Here is a 21,621-nt window from a genome sequence, read left to right on the forward strand (position 1 = left end):
CAGAGGACCAGTGGTGTCCTGTAAGAACACAATGCCACTGGGAACAGGGGTGGCTGAAATAATTCCTGTCCCACCAGATGGGAATTTTTCATCGCTGGAGTACAGTGGTTCTGCATTTCGAAAACAGCATCACGCTGTGAGGACCAAGAGGGAAAAGAGGTGGCTCAAACCAATGGAGCAACACAGGACAAGGGCCTGGACTCATCCCATGTAATTTCAGTGCTTCCAGGAGGTGCTGCAAGGAGAAGGCTGGTGTAGCTACACGCCTGCTGCTGGCAGTGTCGGCTCCTTCGGAGGTCACCTGCAACTCCAGAGGGTGATTGAACCATCTGCCTTGCTCTTTGAAGGTACCTACCGGAGAGTATTGACTGGCAAGGAAGCCTACAGGTACTCCGCACCTAATTTAGGCTCTTCTGTTGATTGTCTCAAGTGGAGACGAACCCAGGTGTCCCATCCCACTGCTGGAAGGGGAGAGGCTGGCCACTGCGTGAAAGAAAGCGATACGGCTGCTGAGGGAGATGGGGAAAAAATAACTGTGAGCGAAGCAGCACACAGGCCGAGCCGGGCTGTCACCGGGACACCACTGCACCCACTGAAAGCTGAAGCCTTGTGGGATCACATGAGATGGAAGGACAGAGGTGAGCCAGGAGCCCAGCTCAGAAACAAAAGCTGTACTTTGGTTCCTTTTTAATTTCACTTTAAAATGGCTGGCAGCCTCCTATCGAGTATAAAAAGTAATTAGTCCTTGATGAAAGATCTCTGACATGTCAAGGCAGAAGAGCATGGCTGATGGAAGCAAACACCAGGGCCTGGACAGTTTCGAGAACAGTATTTAAAGAACAGAAATTGAAACTTTTTAGCCTGGTGCAAACTCACTTGGGTCATCATCTCCTTTACTCCTGCCATAACAAAACAGGGAAAACAGCATGATGCAAAGGAGATCAGCTCACCCAGTAGTTATGATAAATGCAAAACTATGAGGGCCTTAAGGTCCTGGTGTTAGTGGCAGGACCATGCCAGATCACCCACTTCTACAAATTACAGAGTTTCCTCATGCAGGTGCAAGAAGGCAACGCGTGCCTGGGCACACAAATCCACAGCAAACGTGTTTCTCTGCAGCAACATGGAGGTGTTTGTTAAAAAAGAAGAAAAAATTTAAATTTATACGGTGGCTGGACTCCTAGCTCATCCCAGCTCTGGGCTCTGCAGACATCAAGGTCTTCAAAGCGCCAACTGATGTTTCAGTGCTTGGCGCTCCAAGTGATTTATAGCAGCGTATTTTTGCATCAGCAGTTGCTTGGAAATACTGTGGTTATCTGGCATGGAGTCATGGCCCACGTACCTGGCCTGGATCTCACACCGGTTTTAACAGCCAGTGGTGCATGAGGAGTATGCATGGCTATGTCCACAACAAAGCTAATAAGAGCTAAATTTGAAAGATTCATTGTTGCAGGAGACACAGGAGGTCTGCGCTATCAGCTAACAGCAGCAGCTTTTCTCAGAAAGGTCCTCAGGAAACTTGCTTGGGGTCGAGGAGTCAGATATGCAAGAAGCGAGTGATGGTTGTTGTGGAGGCTCACAATAAGGACAACCTTGCAGTCAGCTGAGAGACAAAACTGATTCTGGTTCATGAGAAATGGACACACCTGAGAGAACCAAAAGGTCCAAAATAATCTCAAACCCCAAGACGGATGTGGAGCATCTCAATGGAGAGTGCGGCTCTGCAGGGAGAATGGGTACAGCGCCTGCATGTGCCCAAACAAGCAGCAAGCGCACCATGCGACCAAAACACTATTTGTAATTTGATTTATTTTAGAACAGTTCCAGCTGTTATTTTCTCATGTACGTGGGGGAACAGTCTTCCAAATTACTAAGATTTCCCTTTGGAATAGGTTCTGATTCAAACACAGGACAAGAACTCCACTCCCAGCCTCTGGCTGCTGTCCCTTCTCCAGCTCTGACTCAGCCCAACCAGGATCGCTAGGCTTGGTGAACCATGCAGCAGGCAAAACGGCCTGCCTGTGTCATCCCTTGGGAAGTCGAAGGCAGCACACCACAAGCATTATCAAGAAGAGCAGAGAGCTGCCAGGCTGGCTCAGAACAGCAGTGCGTGCCTTGGAGATTGAAAGATCTCCTGCTTTGCCCTACACGTGTTGACCTGCTTTTAGCAAACACTAGTTCTAAATCAACAGCCAACGTATTGGTCATGAAAGCTCATTTGAAAAGGCAGGTAAATTAAAGTAAGCCAGCAAAATAAAATGAAGACCAGAATATATGAATGGAGGCAGGGTGTCACCTGACTCCCGTTCCGTCTTTGTGTAACGCAGTGTGTTTTCATTTCTAGGGATTAAGAGACATAGATAATGTTCTTGGATTTACTACAGAAGCCCTTTTTTAGCAAGTCCCATGATAATTTTCTGGTAAAAGTATGGGAACTGAAGGTCTGGGATCTTATTCTTCTCATTGTCTTCAGCTTCCTGAGGAAATGTAGACAAGTCACATTTTGTCCCCATTTCCATTCTTTAACATGTATTTACGGGCTCCCCCCCCCCACCCTCAAGTCTGCAATGTCCTATGCATTGTTTCAAAGAAATTCCTTCAACGTGGAAGCAGCACGAGAAGAAAACTCTACAGCATGAAAGATCATTACTGGTAATCATATTACCATCCCTGTGAGAAGCACCGGGACTGAATGAATGGCGTGTGCTGCCGAAACCTGGAGTCAACAAGTGGAACACTTCACCCTGAGAGATATTTTGGGATGTTTAGAGAACACCAGGAAATTGCGATTCAGCTCTGTCAGGTTTCTCCATCCCAATCTCTGTCCTGCTATTCCAACTGCATTTTAAATGTGTGCAAATGCAATGTGCAGATCTGGATTTGGGATCCAAACATGGCAAGGTCAGCAAACGGGCAGAAATAGCAATATTTAGAAAGCTGTAAGCATCTTCTGTGTCACCTACAGCTCTTACAGCACATACATAGGGAAAAAAACACCCAAACCTAAATGTCTCAGCTAATGTAATGAAAGGTCTTGGTTTTCTTCCAGATTTGTGTCCTTTAGTGGTATTTTGCACTGTATTCTTTTTCCTCTCCATTAAGCACTGAAGTCAGGCTACAACAAAACCAATACAGGTTTCTACTAGTGGCCACCCTGCACAGAACCAGACTGAGAAGAGCAAGGGCACTGTGTTTCCTTCTGCAAGGAATGAGGGCGGAGATTTCTTCTCTGAGCTGGTCACATACAAGTTAAACGATCTGGAGGTTTGTTTTCCTTATCCAGTAGGAACATCTCAGTGTTAACAGACAGAAGTCAGAGTAATTGGTACAAGTCAGGTGCTCTGTTGAGGTCTGTGACTAACAGGATTTTCCAAATCTTTAGAAAAAATGCTCAGTGACTCTTACGGGAAAAAAATCGGAATTCTTTGCAGATGGTGTGAAGTTCTGAATGCTTACTGAAACATACTGAACCATCCCAAATTCTGGGCCACATAAAGACATGAAGCAATAATAACCCACACACAGTGGCTTCCCGCTCCCAAGCAGGGCAGCAGGGATGAGGGACGGGCTCAGGCGAGCAAGCAGGTCAGCTCACAGCTTCATTGCTACAGCCAGAAACTCAGGCAAGCGGGCAGCACTGGAGACAGTGCCCTGGTCCAGCTGAGCTCCTGGGAGCAAAAACCAAACACCCTTTCTAAACAGCGGTCGCCCTGCCCCACTCCGATGCCCAGCACAAAGGGCAGTGGGAACGGGAGGGAAGCCAGAAGAACCCTGCCCAGAGCTTCATCCTGAAGGTTCTCTGGAGAGAGTAGTGCTCGCTTCAAACCGGGAAGGCACCGAGACAACAAATTGGTAGCCTGTGTGTTTGGTAGGAACCAAAATAGAAGTCTTTTGCTCTTGCTTTCCAAAGACTACAGCTATCATTTAACATTTTAATTAAAAGCCTCCTCAAAGCTACTCATTTGATTTTTATTTTGCTTTGGTTGTTCTGCAGCAAGTTTGACAACTCGGGGACTTTGCAGGCCTGTGTGTACGGCGCATGTAATTAAAGTCAACAGGAGCTATAAAGTCTTTAAAACCAAGCCAAGGTGGCTAAAGCCAGCAGCCCCAAATTAGCAGCAACATTTGAAAATCCAGGTCACGTTCTCTGTGGCTGTGTTGCAGCATCACCTAGGGGCTGCAACCGAGAGCAATGCCCAGTCCTCCTGGGCCTGATTACAGAGGTACCTAAGGCGTGGGTGCTGCCAAACGTCCAGGGGCACAGCAGTCATTGTCACAGAGGCTACGCTCAGCCAGGCCCCCAGAATTTTGACGAGCAAGTTCATCTGGTAGATGTATATCGATATATACTCACACACAAGTATTTTATGCAGTTTTAAAGCAAGCACCGAACTACTGAACTGGAGGGCACAGCAGTTGTAGAACATACTTTGGAAAATGACCATAGGAACGCTACTGCTGTAAATGCCCCTACTCTAAAAAACATTAAATAAGCCATCCAGTTAGTTCATGATCATCTGCAAACTGAGATCCATGAAAACTATGAAAACTAAACCCATGTGTATGCTTAGTATAGTCTGGCACTTAGATTGTTGCTGATTATAGGAATTCAGTGTTTACAATTTACATTCTTTCCCAGACTTTCTTTTTTTTTTCTGAACTGAAGTTAAAACTCACATGGTCTTACCACAACGTAATTCAGACTGCTGAGGGCAGCAGGACCGCTCCTTGGCGAGGCACACCCGCAGCTACAGCGTCGGTAAGGAGTGAGCAGGCGGACAGGGAACGGGCCATGCATCGTGGCAGGCACAAGCCAGTGGTCTGGTTGCCCTTGTGCTTTCAGCACAGCGTATGAAGAGCTCGTGGCTTTCTAGTCCTGCTTTCTTGGAATCACAATGTGTGTTCTCAGTTCCTGACCAGCCATGCAAACAGCAAAAGCAAAGTGAGTAACGCTGGGGGGTGTGTTTGTACAAACCAACTTTCCACCCAGATGTGAAACTGTGCCTTTAGAGAGCTACCTTAACTTGTCAAAGCAGGATCAGTCCCTGCCAGGGCTCCAGAGAACCAGACTATGTGGCGGCAATGGAGACAAGAAGGCAGAGCAGACCTGGAGGAGAGGGAGACCGAATATTGCAGGAGGCATTTTGAGAATACGAGGCTTAAAACCAGCTCAGAAACCTCTGGTTAAACCCCAGCCCGAGATCATGTAGTCATCAGTGCTCCAGCACAGTCAGATGAAAAAATACCAGTGGGAAAATGGTGGCATGGGAGAGCAGTACCAAGGCTGACGGGCGTGTTATCAGGACGTGGATGAATGTGAGCACTCAGATATCTCAAAAAAAGAGCACTGTGCTCCTCTCCCTTTTCCGAGGGAAAAAGTAAACCGAAGCAGCAGCTCCCCAAGCACGCCATACAGGAGAGAACTGGTTTAGTGCTTCTAGGGTAACTTTCCATGCCAGTGACAAAAACTGAATGAACTGCAGATAGCAAGATAGGCATGGACACCAGTACCGATTTCAGTCAGTACCGTGCCAGCTTTTGGCTCTAGCTTCCAGTCCACCTGTGCCAAATCACGTTATCAAAATAGCACCAAGTTGTGCCATGGGACGATGGAGCAGAAATGTGGCTGTCCAGATCACTTAACCCTGCCCTGACACTGCTGATTACAGCTCCACCCACAACAGCAGCCACCAAGACACAAAATAAGGAGCGATATTCCAAAAGTAGCAGAGCCCCGTGCTTACAACAGGGCACAGTTTCCAGTGTTGCTTTGTAAAGGAAGTTTCTTACAATGCTTCAGGTTTTTTCCAGTATGTTTAACTACAAGCTCAGAATTTTTGGGCTCTCTATAAGTTAGCACTCAAAAGAGAAGTCATGTTGAAGAAAAGCTGTTCCCAGCAAGGCAGAAAGTCCCCGTATTCAGTGACAGCAGAGAGAAGGAACTGAGGAAAAAAGGGAAAGCCGTGCTTCTTTACACACTAGGCATCAGGCTAGTGCCAACAGCAGAGGGGCAATCAACAGCTCACAGTCACTTTTTAGTATATAAACAACTGGAAACTGCCATCATGTAAACAATGGCAGCAGTGGAGGGCAAAGCAAAGTGTTTTGGATACTGGGTACTCTATGACACCTCTGCTGGCAGAAGCTCACTTGCTCATAGCCCGTCTTACAGTTCTTCTACACGAAATCTCATTTCTTCCTTGGAGGTCTGTCACGAGATCATCTTGCAACTCAGTGTATTGGGTTTGCGTAGCGAGGTTTTGGTAGCAGGGGGGCTGCAGGGGTGGCTGCTGCGAGCAGCTGCCAGAAGCTTCCCCCATGTATGATACAGCCAGTGCCAGCCGGCGCCAAGATGGACCCACTGCTGGCCAAGGCTGAGCCCACCAGCGATGGTGGTAGTGCTACTGTGATAACATAGTTAAGGAGGGGGAAGAAAAGCCCTGTGCAATGGCAACTGCAGCAGGAGAGAGGAGCGAGAACACGCGAGAGGAACAACTCTGTGGACACCAAGGTCAGGGAAGAAGGAGGGGCAGGAGGTGCTCCAGGTGCTGGAGCAGAGATGTCTCCCCTGCAGCCCATGGAGCAGACCATGGTGAGGCAGGCTGTCCCCCTGCAGCCCATGGTGGAGCAGATCTCCACCTGTAGCCTGTGGAAGGGACCCCACGCCAGAGCAGGCGGAGGTCTGAATGAAGATGTGACCCTGGGGGAAGCCCACGCTGCAGCAGGCTCCTGCCAGGACCTGCGGACCCGTGGAGAGAGGAGCCCACGCCAGAGCAGGTTTGCTGGCAGGGCTTGTGACCCCATGGGGGACCCACGCTGGAGCAGCCTGTTCCTGAAGGACTGCAACCCGTGGGAAGGACCCACGCTGGGGCAGTTTGTGAAGAGCTGCAGCCCGTGGGAAGGACTCACGCTGGAGAAGTTTGTGGAAAACTGTCTCCCATGAGAGGGACCTCAGGCTGGAGCAGGGACAGAGTGTGAAGAGGAAGGAGCGGCAGAGACAGCGTGTGATGAACTGACCGCAATCCCCATTCCCCACGCCCCTGTGCTGCTTGTGGGGAGGAGGGAGAGAAACGGGAGTGAATTTGAGCCCAGAAAGAAGGGGAAGGGTGATGGGAAGGTGTGTTTGAGATTTGGTTTCATTTCTCATTATCCTACTCTGATTTTGACAGGCAATCAATTAATTTCCCCGAATCAAGTCCGTTTTGCCCATGACAGTAATTGCCAAGTGATCTCTCCGTGTCCTTATCTCGACCCACGAGCCTTTTGCTGTATTTTCTCTCCCCTGTCCTGCTGAGGAGGCGAGCAACAGAGCAGCTTTGGTGGGCATCTGGCATCCAGCCAGAGCCAACCCATCACACTCAGCTCTCCCATCCGAAAAGAACAATTAAGTTTAAAATGAGACTTCTCTTGTATACTAGAGAAACTTCGGAAGGCATAACATAACTGTTCGTAGTATCAGATCTGCTGCTTCAAAATAATAAATTAGGGCAAAACCTTAGTGTGCACTGTAGGCTGCTCAGGAACTGCTGCATTTGTCAGCATGCAATTACATAGAATAAAATGTAATAGCTTCTAAAGGCAGTACGTAATCATTTCCTATGCCTTGCAGTTACAGACACACACACGTATTGGTGACATGGGTTGATTTACTGAGTTACTGCAAAATACAATACTTTGCAATCAATACAGAGCAAGTCTATTCAAAAACTATTAAATACATGGTAATATCTGTGTCCTCTTGTGATAAAGTAAAAAATACTGAAGTTTTAACAGCTGGAACATCAAATTATGATCTTCAGAGAAGAGTAACAAAAGCACTGGTTGAAATCACAGTCCAAATATTTAATTAGACGCAGTGTACGATCTTTGCAGCAACTTTAATACCAAAATCCAGTATTCAAGGCTAGCTCTGGTTCACTGTATACCTGTATTTTAAAACTTTCCTTTTTTATTTAATCCACTACCCTCTGCTTACACCATGCTGCCCCAAACTAGCCTCCCTTCAATGACTGACATCACTGATGGACAGTCTCTGGAGGGCCAGTTCAGATCTCTCCGTAGCAGCAGGGGAGATCACTAGAGGACAGAGAAAGGAAAGAACGTCAGAAGCAGGAAAGTAGGAATGAGAGGCCGTGACAGAACAAGTAGTTAAAAACAGGACAGTGCATCCGTGACTGTTACAAAACACTGCTCGAGGAGCAGAATTCACACATGGATGCTTGTCGCTAAACAGCTCAGTGATTTGTCACTGCAGGTGTTACATACATATAGAATTCAGCAATAGCACAGTAAATGACAGAATTGGGATCACTTATCTTACAGCAGTGATCAAAAGCACCTTTCCAATGCCTGCCAGTGTCAAGCTCATGTGCAAAGATGATGGGGCTGAAAATACAGTTGTCAGTCAGCAGAAGACTTGTGAGAACACATGTGAATTCCAGCCAAAACCGCTGACAGAGGACAAAGTGCCATTTTCCAAGCAGCACTTGAATAGTTTACTGAAGTTTCCCCTCTGCCTAACCATCCCTCTCTGAAAGTAGAAAAAAAAAAAAAAAAACCAAACACAAAAAAACCCCCAAACAAATACAAAAAAATAAAGTAAAAACACTTCACAGGAAATATTTTTAAAGGTGTTGTCAAACAACATTTCTTCAAGGCCAAGCTGTTGTAACAGCATACAGAAGTCAGCTTCCAACAAGACGACACTTCGTATTTGCCTTTCCAATATTTTTAGGGTGCAATTCAGCAGTGTGAGCACCAGGTCTGCATTTACAAAATGTGTGCTTGTCCCCACAGGCAAGTAGACATTGTACTTCAGCATCTGCTTACACGTGTAAGCCTTGTATACATGGCTGGTGCGTATAAACCTTGCAAGTACAAAACAGGCTCTCCCTTCTGAAGACCACAGTACTCAAAATGTCTAAACCATCAGACTTCCAACCTCTTGCTTTGGTATTGAATCAATAGAAAATTTACAATGCCAGTCTTCAGTCTTACACAGACCAAGTTATTAACCAAGAAAATAAAAAAGTAACAAGTTTGAGTATCCAAAGAAATCTACATTCATGAATACGTAGTACATTATGAATAAGGATCCAATACATGGCATTGCCATAGCATGAATGAAAACCAAGTAGTTGTAGGAAAGCCTGAAAGTCTTCCTAACATTTTTTCTCAGGTAGCATTTAATGTCACTGTAGCAATGATGATATAGCAGCTTCTACTATGTTACTTCAAGATGTACACTTTACGCTTGATTGAAAGGGGGGGTGGGAAATCAAGGGCCTCTGAGGAGTTCAGCAGCAACGCTTAAGTGCATTGAAAACATTGATAATCTGTGGCACATAGGAAGTAATGGATTACACAGAATACTTTTTTCTATTTACAGTATCATACACTTGTATAAAGTCTCTGCTGCACTTTTTTTCAGTACTTAGTCTGTGGCAAATCACAGTAACACTATTCATAGAAAAAGGAAATCCCATTTTCTTATGAAGACTAAGTGACTAATGGGTATTACTCATCCTTGCTTAAACTACAAACCCCTCTGAACCCCATGAACCCCAAAATCAAATTGGCACAAAAACATTTTGATAACTTAATACAGGAACTGATTGCTCTTGATTATTTACCTCTTGACTTAATCATTACAGTCACTGCTGGAGAATTATCCACTTTGCTAGATGTCAGAATTAATACATCTTTGCTGTTGGCTATCTGACTGCATGATAGGAAATACCAAAGCGATGGGGTATATCACAGTAGTATCATGCTGGCTCTCAGACACCAAAGACCGCAGCAAGCCTTCACAAGTAATTATGTTTATGGAAGTAGCAAGCAACTCAACTTCAGCAAAAAACTGCCATATCACCAGGCTTAGTAGAGTATCAGAGCCTTCAGAGCAGTTTCTGGTATCAGTCTGCAGATGCTGGGATTTCTGGTTCCAGCTGAGGCAGAGACAAATTGGAGGGAAATAGGAAGGAACATCATACACAATGTGACGCAGCTGAAAGAATGACATATTTGCACTCCGGGTTGCAAAACACACTGCAGTAAAGGAGGAAAACCAACTAAATTACATGACATCTGTCTCTGAGGGCAGGAGGAATGGCCCTCTATTCTGCAACAGGTGTTTATATAAGTATTTTAAATACTTAAAAGAAATAGAATATGTAACTATCAAGCAGAAGGACAATGCAGAACAAAAGAACCGTGTTTGAAGGTCAATTTCACATCCTTTACAAGAAACCTGGACCCATTTCTTCACTGGTAAAACTGTCACCAGGTCTAAAGAGCCTTTTCATAAAAGCAAGCAGCTGGATACAAGTATGGAAACTTTGAATATTCACTAACTGTTGTATAGAAAAGTGTAGTTGTGAGACTGAGAAAGAAGGGCAGAGTTGCTTTTAGTCAAAGTATTGCATACTCTTCTAGAAACAACAAAAACACAGTAAAACAAAACAAAAAAATGCAACCAACTATGCCAACTGATTATCAGTTTAACAACCTTTGTGTTTAAGTCCTCAACTAAGATATTCATAATGCACTTGCAACACTTGAATACAAAACAGGGTGTACCTGCTATGACAAAATTACTTTTCTTTCCAGCATACTCTTCATTAGCTTTTGGTATTACATGCTGAAGAAACTAGATTAAAATCTGTAAATGGCAAGTGTCAGCAGGCAATGATTTGCAGTACACTGGTGGCTCCATCTTGATCATCCTTTTCTTCAACACCTCCTTTTTTAACTTTTACATTTAAAAATCAATCTTACATTTGGAAATTCAGAGTCAGGTCTGATTTTCTTTGTCACCTCTGGTCACACTGTAGGATATCTTCAGAGACCATTCTCATTTCTTGCTGATTCCATTCGTTACTTTCGATTTGGAGTGCCGATTCCTCCTTCTAGATGAATGGCTTTCACTATTGACTGAATGTTTTGGTGGACTATTGTCAGCACCCGCTGAAAAATAAATGTTTTTTTACTATATATATATTTGACACTGTCAAGCTCTTGTCTAAAAGACAGTAAGGCTTTCTAGAGCTACAATGTTTACAGTAAGGATTATTATAGGCTCATGCAAACTGGTTGATACTTGTACTCCATCTAGTGGCCTTTTTAAAAAAAAAAAAACAAACCTAAGGTTTCTATAAAATTCATCCTCCTCAAAAAAATATTCAGAAGTTTGCTATAGAACAATATAGTGGTGAAACATCCTCCATTTTTAATGACATCAATAATTAAACCTCCACATTTTTATTATTGGTAGGTACTATCATCTGAAATTAAGAACTATGGAAGCGAGGTCACAGAAACTTGTACGGGCACATTTCTCATTTTCAGTCTTTCATGTGACAGACCATGTTTGACTCTGAGAAAGTAGACGGGAGACAAAGGGGACTGAAACAAGAATTCAGGAGTAAAACATGAGAGAGGGTGAAGTTTGTAATTAATGAATTGAAAAGCACAATTCACATCATATGTTTCAAATCAAATATGCAATGTTCAGAGATAAAACGTGTCCACAAAAGTTATGAAATGCATAATGCCCTAAACCTACAAGAATGGCCTGGAATAAGAACAGAAAAATTTGGTTGCTTCATTAAAAAAATAAATACATTTCCAAGAATTAGAAGAAAAAAGGCAGTAAAGCGAAATAGCTTTGCAGGTGATTTATCTGTATAGCTCCTGCAGGGATGTTTAAATAAATCCAGTTGTTTCCAAGGTAAGTTTCTCAAGCCCCATTTCCTAGCACTGAGCCTTAAACCTACCACTTCGAGAACATAGGTGCAAAAGTGCCAATACCTCTACTGAATTTAGAATGAAGCCAGGAAGCATCTGGACTGTATGGGCTGTCTTCACTTTCTGATAAGGTCTGCAAAAACAAGAAGGACACGTGTCACTGGGATGCAGGAAGCCCTTGCGATAAGCACTTCTGTTTGCAATTAGACTTGTAAATTTAAACTCTGGCAGAAGTCCTCACAAAACATTCAGCTGGTACTTAGGACTTATCCCTTCCTAGCTAGAAGGCACAACATAGATGATACAATAAGAACCCACCACTTGCCACGTGATCTGTTGTGTAACCAAGTATTCTTAATATTCCCCTAGCATTCCACCTGTACAATGGGAACATTAGCTAACCCTTCATCCCTGAATGCTGTGCTAAAATTACAGCCTCATTCTGAGTAACTAAGAGGACGGCATTCTTTAGAGACCACAGGGTAATTTGGGACCTGTCCAAGGCCCCCTGAATTCAGAGTTCTTTCTATTGAGTTCAGTTAGACTCTGGACCATCCCCCCTTTACCTCCATTTATACTAGCTCTGGTAAAGAATTCTACTATCTAGGAGCTTTGCAGTTTTAATTCTGGTACAAAACAAAACCAGACTTCTTAATAAAGTACCTTTTCTCGGTGGCCGTAATATTCTGCATACCAAACCATACCATATAAACACAGGAAAGTTGTAAAGGCCTAGACAAAGGAGGAGAAGAAAAAATTATCTGTAACACTTTTTCCAAATTCCTTGCTGGTTCAAGGTCTCGGAGTCCCTGGAGATTCTGCATTCAGAGACTCTCCTGCTCTGTTTCTCCTGCATCTTTTGTCAGGATGAGTAAGACTCATGTTTCAACCTCAAGATACACGTACATTCTGCCACTGCGGGGTATGCAGACCAGTTCTCCACGGGAGCATGAGGATACAGACAGATCATCCGCTTGCAAAATACACCGTCAGTATCATTTTTGTCCTCATCCTGTACAGTCTTCACACAAAAGCAGCTGGCAAGCACTTCGTAGGCACTTCTAGGTATATTATCAGGAACAACCAATCTGGGAGAAAAATGAATTCTCCTTATCCCTGCCTTGTGCTTCAGGCTGGGTTACATGTTTGGTTTTGTGGTGTTCTGATCCAGGAAGCAATTCAATACTTATCTCCTCTGAAGTTTCAGGAATAAAATTGTCATGATAAATAAAAGAACAATAAATTCTGACTCCCTACCACCTGTTCAAACTGTGTTCCCAACTAGAAGGGCGAAGTATTTATCTGTCAGCCCATTATAAATGCCTTGTTTTTCACTGACCATTAAAAACTTGCTTGGCATTGGAGTTACAAGTCTGGCAAGACAAACATCCATTTACTGTTATAAAATTGGCATTTCATGCTGCATTTGCAGTAATCATGCTGAAGTACAGAAAGTTGCAGGCTGAGTGAGAACGATTTGCCTGATAAAGCAGGGTTGTTTATATAGTTGTAAGACTTCAGTGTGAAACAACATGAATTACTCTTAATGCTATTCATTAACTCCTGTTCCTTTCCAGTGGGCACCATAGCAAGCACCGCCAAAGTTAGCCTCAATCGAACTGACATTCTCTCACAAAGCGTTCTATAACCACGGTTTGTTTCATTGTTAAGCACTGATGAGGTGGCTATATTCTGCTATGTCAAGCAGCAAGAAAAAAGTTATTCTAGTCCCTTCCAAGTGTGTTCTGAATGATCTAGCATTTGGGTTTCCTAGGATGTGCACAAAACTCTTTACCAGCATTCCTCCACAACGACCCCCTGTTGCCAATGTTCCAGAGAGGAAGCTATTTAGATGCTTTCAATGCTTTTGCCATACTTTGTTTCACATGAGAAATCTCACTTACCACACAGAGAAGCCAAAACACAACATACAGTATTTGTGTTTTGGAAAAAAGATCTTGTCCAAACTTTATGCACACAATAGCTTCAAGGAAACCAATAGCCCTGTGGGTAAATGAAAGAGAAGGGGGGGAGTGGTTACTAACACTAAGGATTTAACTCACATGTTCACAACCCAGACCCCAGACTGTCAGCTCTAAACAAGCACTACTCTCGTGAGCACACACCTCCCCAACACCACCATTAACTGAAATTCTTTGGGAAATTAATTTTTCTTTCTACACCTTTCTTCAGCATAAACAGCATGCAAAAAGTGATCAGCTGGCAGTTCACAATTCCACGAGGCTCTGTTTGTCCAGGGAACGAGCAGGAGTGTGAGCCAATAGCAGAGAACTTGTGTTTATACTTACCGCTGTGCTTCAGCCCTCACCAGATATAAATTTCTCTTCCATGCTGAACAACCAACAGACTCTGCATTGGGTGAACTAGAACTGTGCTTTGGGTATTTCTCTACAAGATGTAAACTTACTACAATTCTAAATAGGCTATTTTGCTTGCTTCAGACGATCTTACTGAGAAAATTAACAGGAAACACCATTTCAAATTCACTGAGAATCCACACATTTGCTCTGGTTTATTTGTAAACTCAGGTCCACACTATAGTATCAGAGGATTTTGGGACAAATGTGGAAGGAAAAAATGCAGCATTTACTTTCCTCTCTGGCATTATAACAATTAAAACAAGTATCTCCAACTCTCCCCCTGTTACCAGATGTTTACATCTTTTCAGGCTCAAAGCTATGAAGGCTTGGCCATCACTTGGTGTGAGACAAGAGGCTATAAATCCAAAGCTTCCTTCACCCACCATGGAAACATAATTAGTTTGTATAGGTCCTGGACGCAAAATTACGTATTTTTAACAAATACAAGTGTAGAAACGTGACTGGTGCACCAAAAGTGTAGAAAATGGACTCATCTCAAGCTGAAGCAAATCACAAAGAAAACTATGAAATTTATAAAAGTTTAATACTTAACTTGTTCAGTAGTGACTTTGAGGTTGTACACATGAGCACGTGCTCCTCCTCAAACGGGTGCAGGCACACTTAACATCAGGTCAAGTGTTCCAGTCTCCCAGGCTCGACACTGCAGGACACGACACATTCCCTACCAGCACTCTCCACAACCAGGGAGCTGCCAAAAATGGCTCTGCTGCCTGGTAGACCAGACACAGCTGCCTCCGTGAAAGAGGGAGGAAAGATGTGTGCATGACTTCACCACTGGTATTGCAAAGATAGTCCTGGTGCACATAGCAGGTTACAGCTTTCTCTGAGCCATCTAATGTGACTTGCAGCATGATGAATGGGGTCAAAATGTATAACTGTTGAAGTAACACCTAATTGACCAATACTGCAAATTAATGAGGTGCATATTAGTAAAAACTTGAGAGCAGCATTACTCGGTGGGGTCACAAACTATTTTTCTTTCTTGGTTTTATATTATTCTTACTGATCCAGCTGCAGATTAAAAAATAGTTAAAATAGTTCCAGCAGCGGGAACAGAAAGACCACCATCAGGAAACAAACATATGAGGGTATGATATACTTGAAGGTATAAACAAAATAGGCTATTTTCAACAAGGACTCCAAAAATTATACAGCTGCTTGTGTTGCGTTTATACATTCTTTCCATTATTCTTGTCAAGAATACTCAGGTTAAGCGCATTGTACAATAGGACAGCTATTACAGTTAAAGCAGAGGTAACTCAAAAGATAAAAGAATGCTAACAGCGAAAGGTGTTAATGTCCTACTGAAGGGTGATGAGACTATTCAATAGAACTAAAGATACTGTTAGTTTTCACTCAGACAAAATGCTCTTGTATCTTCCTAAGGGAAACTTCCTTTCTAAAAGGCTTCATCTTTATGAAAGCGGTGCAATTTCCAGCAGAGTTGTTACACTGGTCTCGTTCATGCCTTATATCACCAACTGTCCATCTATTGAGAGTGATGCTACAGTATATGTCAAGTCGCAGAGAACAGTTTCATACTAATGCAAGGCACTACTTTTAATTAAACCCATGGTTAGGCTGTTACAAATTCAGTTTGTACCTTTAAAAGTGTCTCTATCACCAGATATGAATATTCTATATACTTGTTTTTAACTGCTTCAGAAATTATATTCTGCATAGTTAAATTACCGGAAGAGTGCTGCTTTTCAAGAAACAACAGGAGCTCCCAGCGTTGCTCTGGTTTTTTTTCTAGCAGATTATAGCAGTAAGCACTATCAAGGAGAATACTTACTCCATGCACATTTCCCATGATTAGATCAGACAGTAAATTAATATTCTATTGCAGTTCTTGTTATGCGATCATAAAGAGACATATGAGCATCCATCTATTGACATATATGACACTAATGTGTTCACTGAGAGCTTTGAACCAAGGATGACGGTTTCTGTAACCCTTCACAATTTTTCAGAGCCAGAAGGCTAACGTCAAGCACCACATTTCCCTTCAGTTTGTAAAAGAATGTTTAAATTCTTTCTCTCGGATGAAACAGAGTTCATCCTCCTTTCTTCCTAACACAGAACTTGAAAACTCTTCCCCCCAAATTATAAAATTCTTTAAAATGTGTCTTCTATAAGACTCTAAAATTGCCATCTGTAGCTGAGAAAATTTCCTTTTTCATATAAACATCTCATTTCCTAAACCATTTAAATACAGATTTCAGTAACATGTCTGTATTCAAATACATATCTCCACAATATTAGTACAGCTGATCTGTAACTATCAAGACATTTATACACAGAGCAAGGTTATTTGATTCTAATTGTAAATTAAGTAGCCATACTAACCGTGTGATTAATCAGTTATCTTCAGCACTAAAGCATCATCCATACCAAACCCAAAAAGACAGGTGACTGCCATGATCATTTAAAAAATCCTTTTTAAGGACTGTTTATGTTACAGAGTCTCTTCAGGAATCATTCTGCATGTTTCAAGGGGGTGGATCCTTGCTGAGTAAGGAGGTTTAGGCTTACAGAAAATATTATCAACTCCTACTCAGCAGCAGTAAAACTAAACAAGAACAGAGTTACTACCTTTTGCGTGTCCATTGGATGTTACAGTCATGAGTTGAAGACAGTAATAGATCCATCCAGGAAGATGGTAAGTCAGTGAAAGAGGTGAATATTTAAGCCCAGACAAACCCAAGGAGACATGTGTCATGTTCTCCAGGGTACATTTAAAACGAGTAGAAATCCCTTCAATTACACTGCAACATGCTCTGCTCTCATCTCAATCAAATGTTGAGAAAGGGACATGCTTTACAGTGGTGCAGTGCACCTGGAAACATGCCTTCCAGTCCAGCACTGTTCCTAAAACTCTGTAACATCCTTAAGACTAACAGTCAAGGTGAGACAAGTTTATCAGAGCACTGTCTCTAAGTTAGATCCGAGTATTTTATGGCTCATTGAAATGCTATTCCAATTTAAACCAGTAACAGGTTTTTCTATTAAACATGGAAATGGCTCAGACAATTCTGGAAAAAAGACATATACTAATCTTGACAGAAGAGAGTGAAATTGCTGTTTCAATTTAAAGTTGTTGCCATCAGATATTAGCTTCTTGAATAGTTTCTTAAAATACACATTATTTTTTTTCTTTAAGATGCCATTTAGGATCTTTAATGCTTTCCCATTTGTAAGTTTCCAAGTCATAAATCAAAACGGACACTACTACACTGCTCATTTACAAGAAGCTTTTACACACTACAATAGCATATGCTTCAGGTTTACAGAATAGTACATTTTAGTCAAACCGTCTAGAGAAGGAAGTTCCCACCAGCAGCAATCGTGCTAACTCTTCATTTACAGGTCTCCTCCAAGAGACATGTTGAAAGAGATTGTAGCCAAGGTAACCACTGTTGATAGTGTTAGCCCTTTTCCTCTTTGAGAACAGAATAGAAATAGTTGATAACCATGGTTTATTTCGCTGTCTTCTGTTGTGATTCCGCTAACCACAGCAATGCCCACCTTGACAGCCAGGTAAACATTGCTCCAATGACAGGCAAGGGGTAGAGGCAAAAGCTTTATCCTTCTCACCTGACTGAAAATATGGGCAGCAAAGCCAATGCTACTTTGAAGGAGCCTAACTTTATCCAGCAGTTTCTAGTTCTTCCTTCTGTTGCTCTCCTTATTCATTCCATCACTTCCCCTGTTCTACCTCCAAATCCAGAATTTTACTTTCCTCCGAACTTGCTAAAAAAAGGAAATCTCTCCATGCTGTTTTTTTACACTAAAAACAGCACAAGACAAGGACTGGCTTCATGCACTGTTCCTGTGCTGGACTCATACTTCACACTTATCCAAGTACTTCGAGAATGCAGCAACAACACTTACCCGAACACCCAGCACTGAGTTCCCACCCTCTTGCACTGTGTATCTGTGAGGTATGCATAGTATTGCCTGAGCAGGGAAACAAGAAAATTCTTCAGTGAAGTTGAAAGTCCCCAGAGTATTTACATTTAGAAAACAAGTTAATGTTACAAATGTATCTATACTGAAAATGAAGTGCTGATGGTTAAAATCACATGCAATCATGCTGGATATCTACCAGATCGCTTCAATTCTAGTAGGACAGATTATCACACAGATCAAATAGCTTGAAACAACACAGAAAACAATCCTGAGAGCAAGGACTGGGAAAGTACCCAAACTAGTAAGGTAACAAAGCTCCACAAATGTCTCCTGCCTCTCCACTGCATCTCCAGCTCTTCTAGGAAAAGTGCAACCACCTCAAATGAATTAGAGAATCCTCCACTTTTTCCATAGTTTGCCTTTAATTTATTAATAATTGCATCTTCTTGAGAGATGTAGGTTTGAATCTTCAAAGAAACCAAATATGGCTATTCCATGTCCTGAGTGAGCGCTCTAACCACTGGCATGTTTTCCTCTCAAGAACAGAGTACAATTTCTCACTGTTTTGAAAATAGTCTGGAGACCATTCTGCTCTGGTCTTTATGCTCCTAAATTTTAAGAGTTTAGAGAGGGGAATTCCAAACAAGTGGAACCAAAGTTCCTTTTCTCAGTCTCTGTCTCTGATTTCCACTGACAGATGGGGAAGACAAGTGTTATTAATTCAACGATACTAGGATTGTTTAAGAATAAAGACTTCTACAGGTTGGCAAGTGCCATAAAATACTTAAAGGCTCACCTATAATGATCTTACAGATTGTTTTAGGTGATTTAATTAACAGTGTGAAATCACTGCACATAACTTGAGACACTAACAGTTGTATTTTAGGAATAAACCAATGCATGGTTGCCATTTAGCTGTCCAAGGTAATATCACTTTACTCATGAATGGGAAACTCCATGCCTCTACCTTCAGAACCACGTGCATTCTGCCTACCTCCAGCTATATCGCAGGACAAAAAAAATGAACTGCTAACAATGCGAGATAGTATGTATGACTAAAAGCAGGTTAATGCTTGTATACAACTGTTAACACTGCATATATAATGTTCTGCTACTCAGAATATGGTAATGCTTTATCTTTTCTTATAACATGCTAATATTTCCCTTAGACAAACAGAATAAGGAACTCAGAAAGACCAACAGCTCTATTTTTCCTCATCTACACTTTTGTGAGCATCTGATTCATCAACTTGGATACTTTCATATGCAGTTCTCAAGGATAATAAATGCAGCTAACTCACAAAACAGGGAGATGCTATACAAACAGAAGATGGAGCAGACTGGTTCTGCTTCCCTATGGAACTCTGATGTTTATATACATTTTACCTTATTCGTTTTCTTGTTAGAAAATACACTTCATAGAAAAAATGTTTTGCTTTTCCTGGTGGCAAAAGCATAAATTTCTTGAAGTGTGCTGTACTTATTCACAAACTATAAGCAGCTCTTGGCTGCCTAGAAGTCAAGCTACTTTAAAGGGAAGAAAAAACACCATAGCAACAAAATTACCTTACAGTGGGTGCTGTAATGATTCCTACGAAAAGAATTCTCCCCCAGCTTAAAGGGTGGCTTGCTTGGAACACAAAGATATGTTTCAAAAAGAATGTGTTCAACTCAGTCAGCTAGGCAAAAAAAAAAAAGTTGGTTAATAGTATTCAACTTGTGTAACTCTTAATGAGTTACTACCAAAAATGTGCAAACATTAATAGGGAAACTACAACATGGAACAAAAACTATTCATGCTCTACTGTAGCCCTGCTGGTTAGACTGAGGATTTAAAGAGTCTAAGATTCCTGTTCTAGGACAAGCAAGGAATATACTAGTAAAACAAAGAATTCTCCTCTGGAATCACAGAATGTTTGGGGTTGGAAGGGACCTCTGTGGGTCATCTGGTCCAATCCCCCTGCCGAAGCAGGGTCACCTACAGCAGGCTGCACAGGACCGCGTCCAGGCGTGTTTTGAATATCTCCAGAGAAGGAGACTCCACAACCTCCATGGGCAGCCTGTTCCAGGGCTCCATCACCCTCAGAGGGAAGAAGTTCTTCCTTGTGTTCAGATGGAACTTCCTGTGCCTCAGTTTGTGCCCGTTGCCCCTTGTCCTGTCACTGAGCACCACTGAAAAGAGTCTGGCCCCATCCTCTTTGACACCCACCCTTGAGATGTTTATAAGCATTCGTAAGATCCCCTCTCAGCCTTCTCTTCTTCAGGCTAAACAAGTCCAGCTCCCTCAGCTTTTCCTTGTAGGAGAGATGTTCCAGTCCCCTCATCATCTTCATAGCCCTCCACTGGACTCTCCTCTCTCTCCAGAAACCCAATATGTGACCAGACACTAACTCATACTGCAGAGGCCTTCTGATAACTTTCATATCCTACATCAGGTATGAATGACTAAAGAAAATTTGGCAGAGGTGTAGAAGAGATCGTATTAAAAAAAAAAAAAAAAAAGGTATATCACACACTTCTGGTTCTCCTTTTAAAAACTAAATTCAGTTCTAGTGCACTCTGCTAGCATTTGCATGACGAAGTACCAAAGCAGTTGGGACATATTATAGAGTCTTGCTGGATCAAGGCCAGAATTCTGAGAATATGTAATCCATCCACAGTCAATAGGAAAGAAAAAAAAAAAACCAAAAAAACAAACCCAAGAAAACTCCACACAACAAAACAAAACAAAAAAAATCAACCCAGCTTAAAACCCCACTGTCTTAGCAGTTTTTAAAACTGTATCATTGCAAAGAGCAATTGCTGGCCAGTACAGGAATCTGTAACATTTGGGTTTTTTCCACAGATTCTGTAATTACACTCCTGAACTATCATGTAACTTCTGTGAACAGTGCCCTGAGCAATTCTGTATTATCAATTAGTTTAACTGTAATTCAATGACAGACATACATTGTATTAGCATATCTTCTAGCCAAACACAGCCAATAAGCAATCGAGCTGATGGCAGCTTTGATTTCATAGAAATTATTTCTTACCTGCCAAATGATCATGAAAAGGTAGATTCCAGCCACTCTTTGAAATGAAGACTTAGGGTCAAACCAGCGGACATAGGTCCAGCTGGCTGGGGTGAATTGTAATACAGCTCTTTTAATTTTCCCTGTGGTCGTGTGAATGTCCCTAAAAAAAAAGAATGGCTGAAGTAAATACAAGGAATACACAAGGGCGGGGGGGGGGGGGGGGGGGGGGGGGGGGGGGGAGAAAAGCAATAGCCGTGTTACTGATGCTTCAGAACAATCACACTTTCTCGCTGGACAGCAGAGATCTTCACAGACTCAGCTGTGTACCAGACAAGGGTGAATTAAGTAACATAATCTAGTAAGCATTTCAGTCAGGGTGCATTCTGCTATGAAAGTCCACCCCCCTCTAGCATCAGTAACTAACTACAGAACATATCTATCACTCTTTCCACGAAGGAAAGAAGCAAGGATTGCAATTCTGCAACCCCTTCAGAAAATCTAGAGCATATTTCTTCCTAGTGCATGCTGCCACTGCTCTTATCCCA

At 42.4% G+C, this 21,621-nt stretch overlaps 1 protein-coding gene across 1 annotated transcript in view; it reads right to left on the minus strand.

Annotated features, from left to right (window-relative positions):
- Window positions 1–7,628: 7,628 nt before the first annotated feature.
- The window catches only part of PTDSS1 (phosphatidylserine synthase 1), a 31,271-nt gene continuing 17,278 nt past the window's right edge, over window positions 7,629–21,621 (minus strand). The window contains exons 7-13 of the mRNA XM_075415822.1: window positions 21,095–21,236; window positions 19,626–19,738; window positions 18,042–18,107; window positions 13,650–13,749; window positions 12,409–12,477; window positions 11,809–11,878; window positions 7,629–10,965 (exon numbers count right to left, since the gene is read on the minus strand). Of these exons, the coding sequence (XP_075271937.1) occupies window positions 10,853–10,965; window positions 11,809–11,878; window positions 12,409–12,477; window positions 13,650–13,749; window positions 18,042–18,107; window positions 19,626–19,738; window positions 21,095–21,236 (673 nt within the window). The 3' untranslated portion in view covers window positions 7,629–10,852. The remainder of the gene's footprint in view (window positions 10,966–11,808; window positions 11,879–12,408; window positions 12,478–13,649; window positions 13,750–18,041; window positions 18,108–19,625; window positions 19,739–21,094; window positions 21,237–21,621) is intronic.

Source organism: Opisthocomus hoazin, chromosome 3 (genome assembly GCF_030867145.1).
Source record: "Opisthocomus hoazin isolate bOpiHoa1 chromosome 3, bOpiHoa1.hap1, whole genome shotgun sequence".
Taxonomy (NCBI): Eukaryota; Metazoa; Chordata; class Aves; order Opisthocomiformes; family Opisthocomidae; genus Opisthocomus; species Opisthocomus hoazin.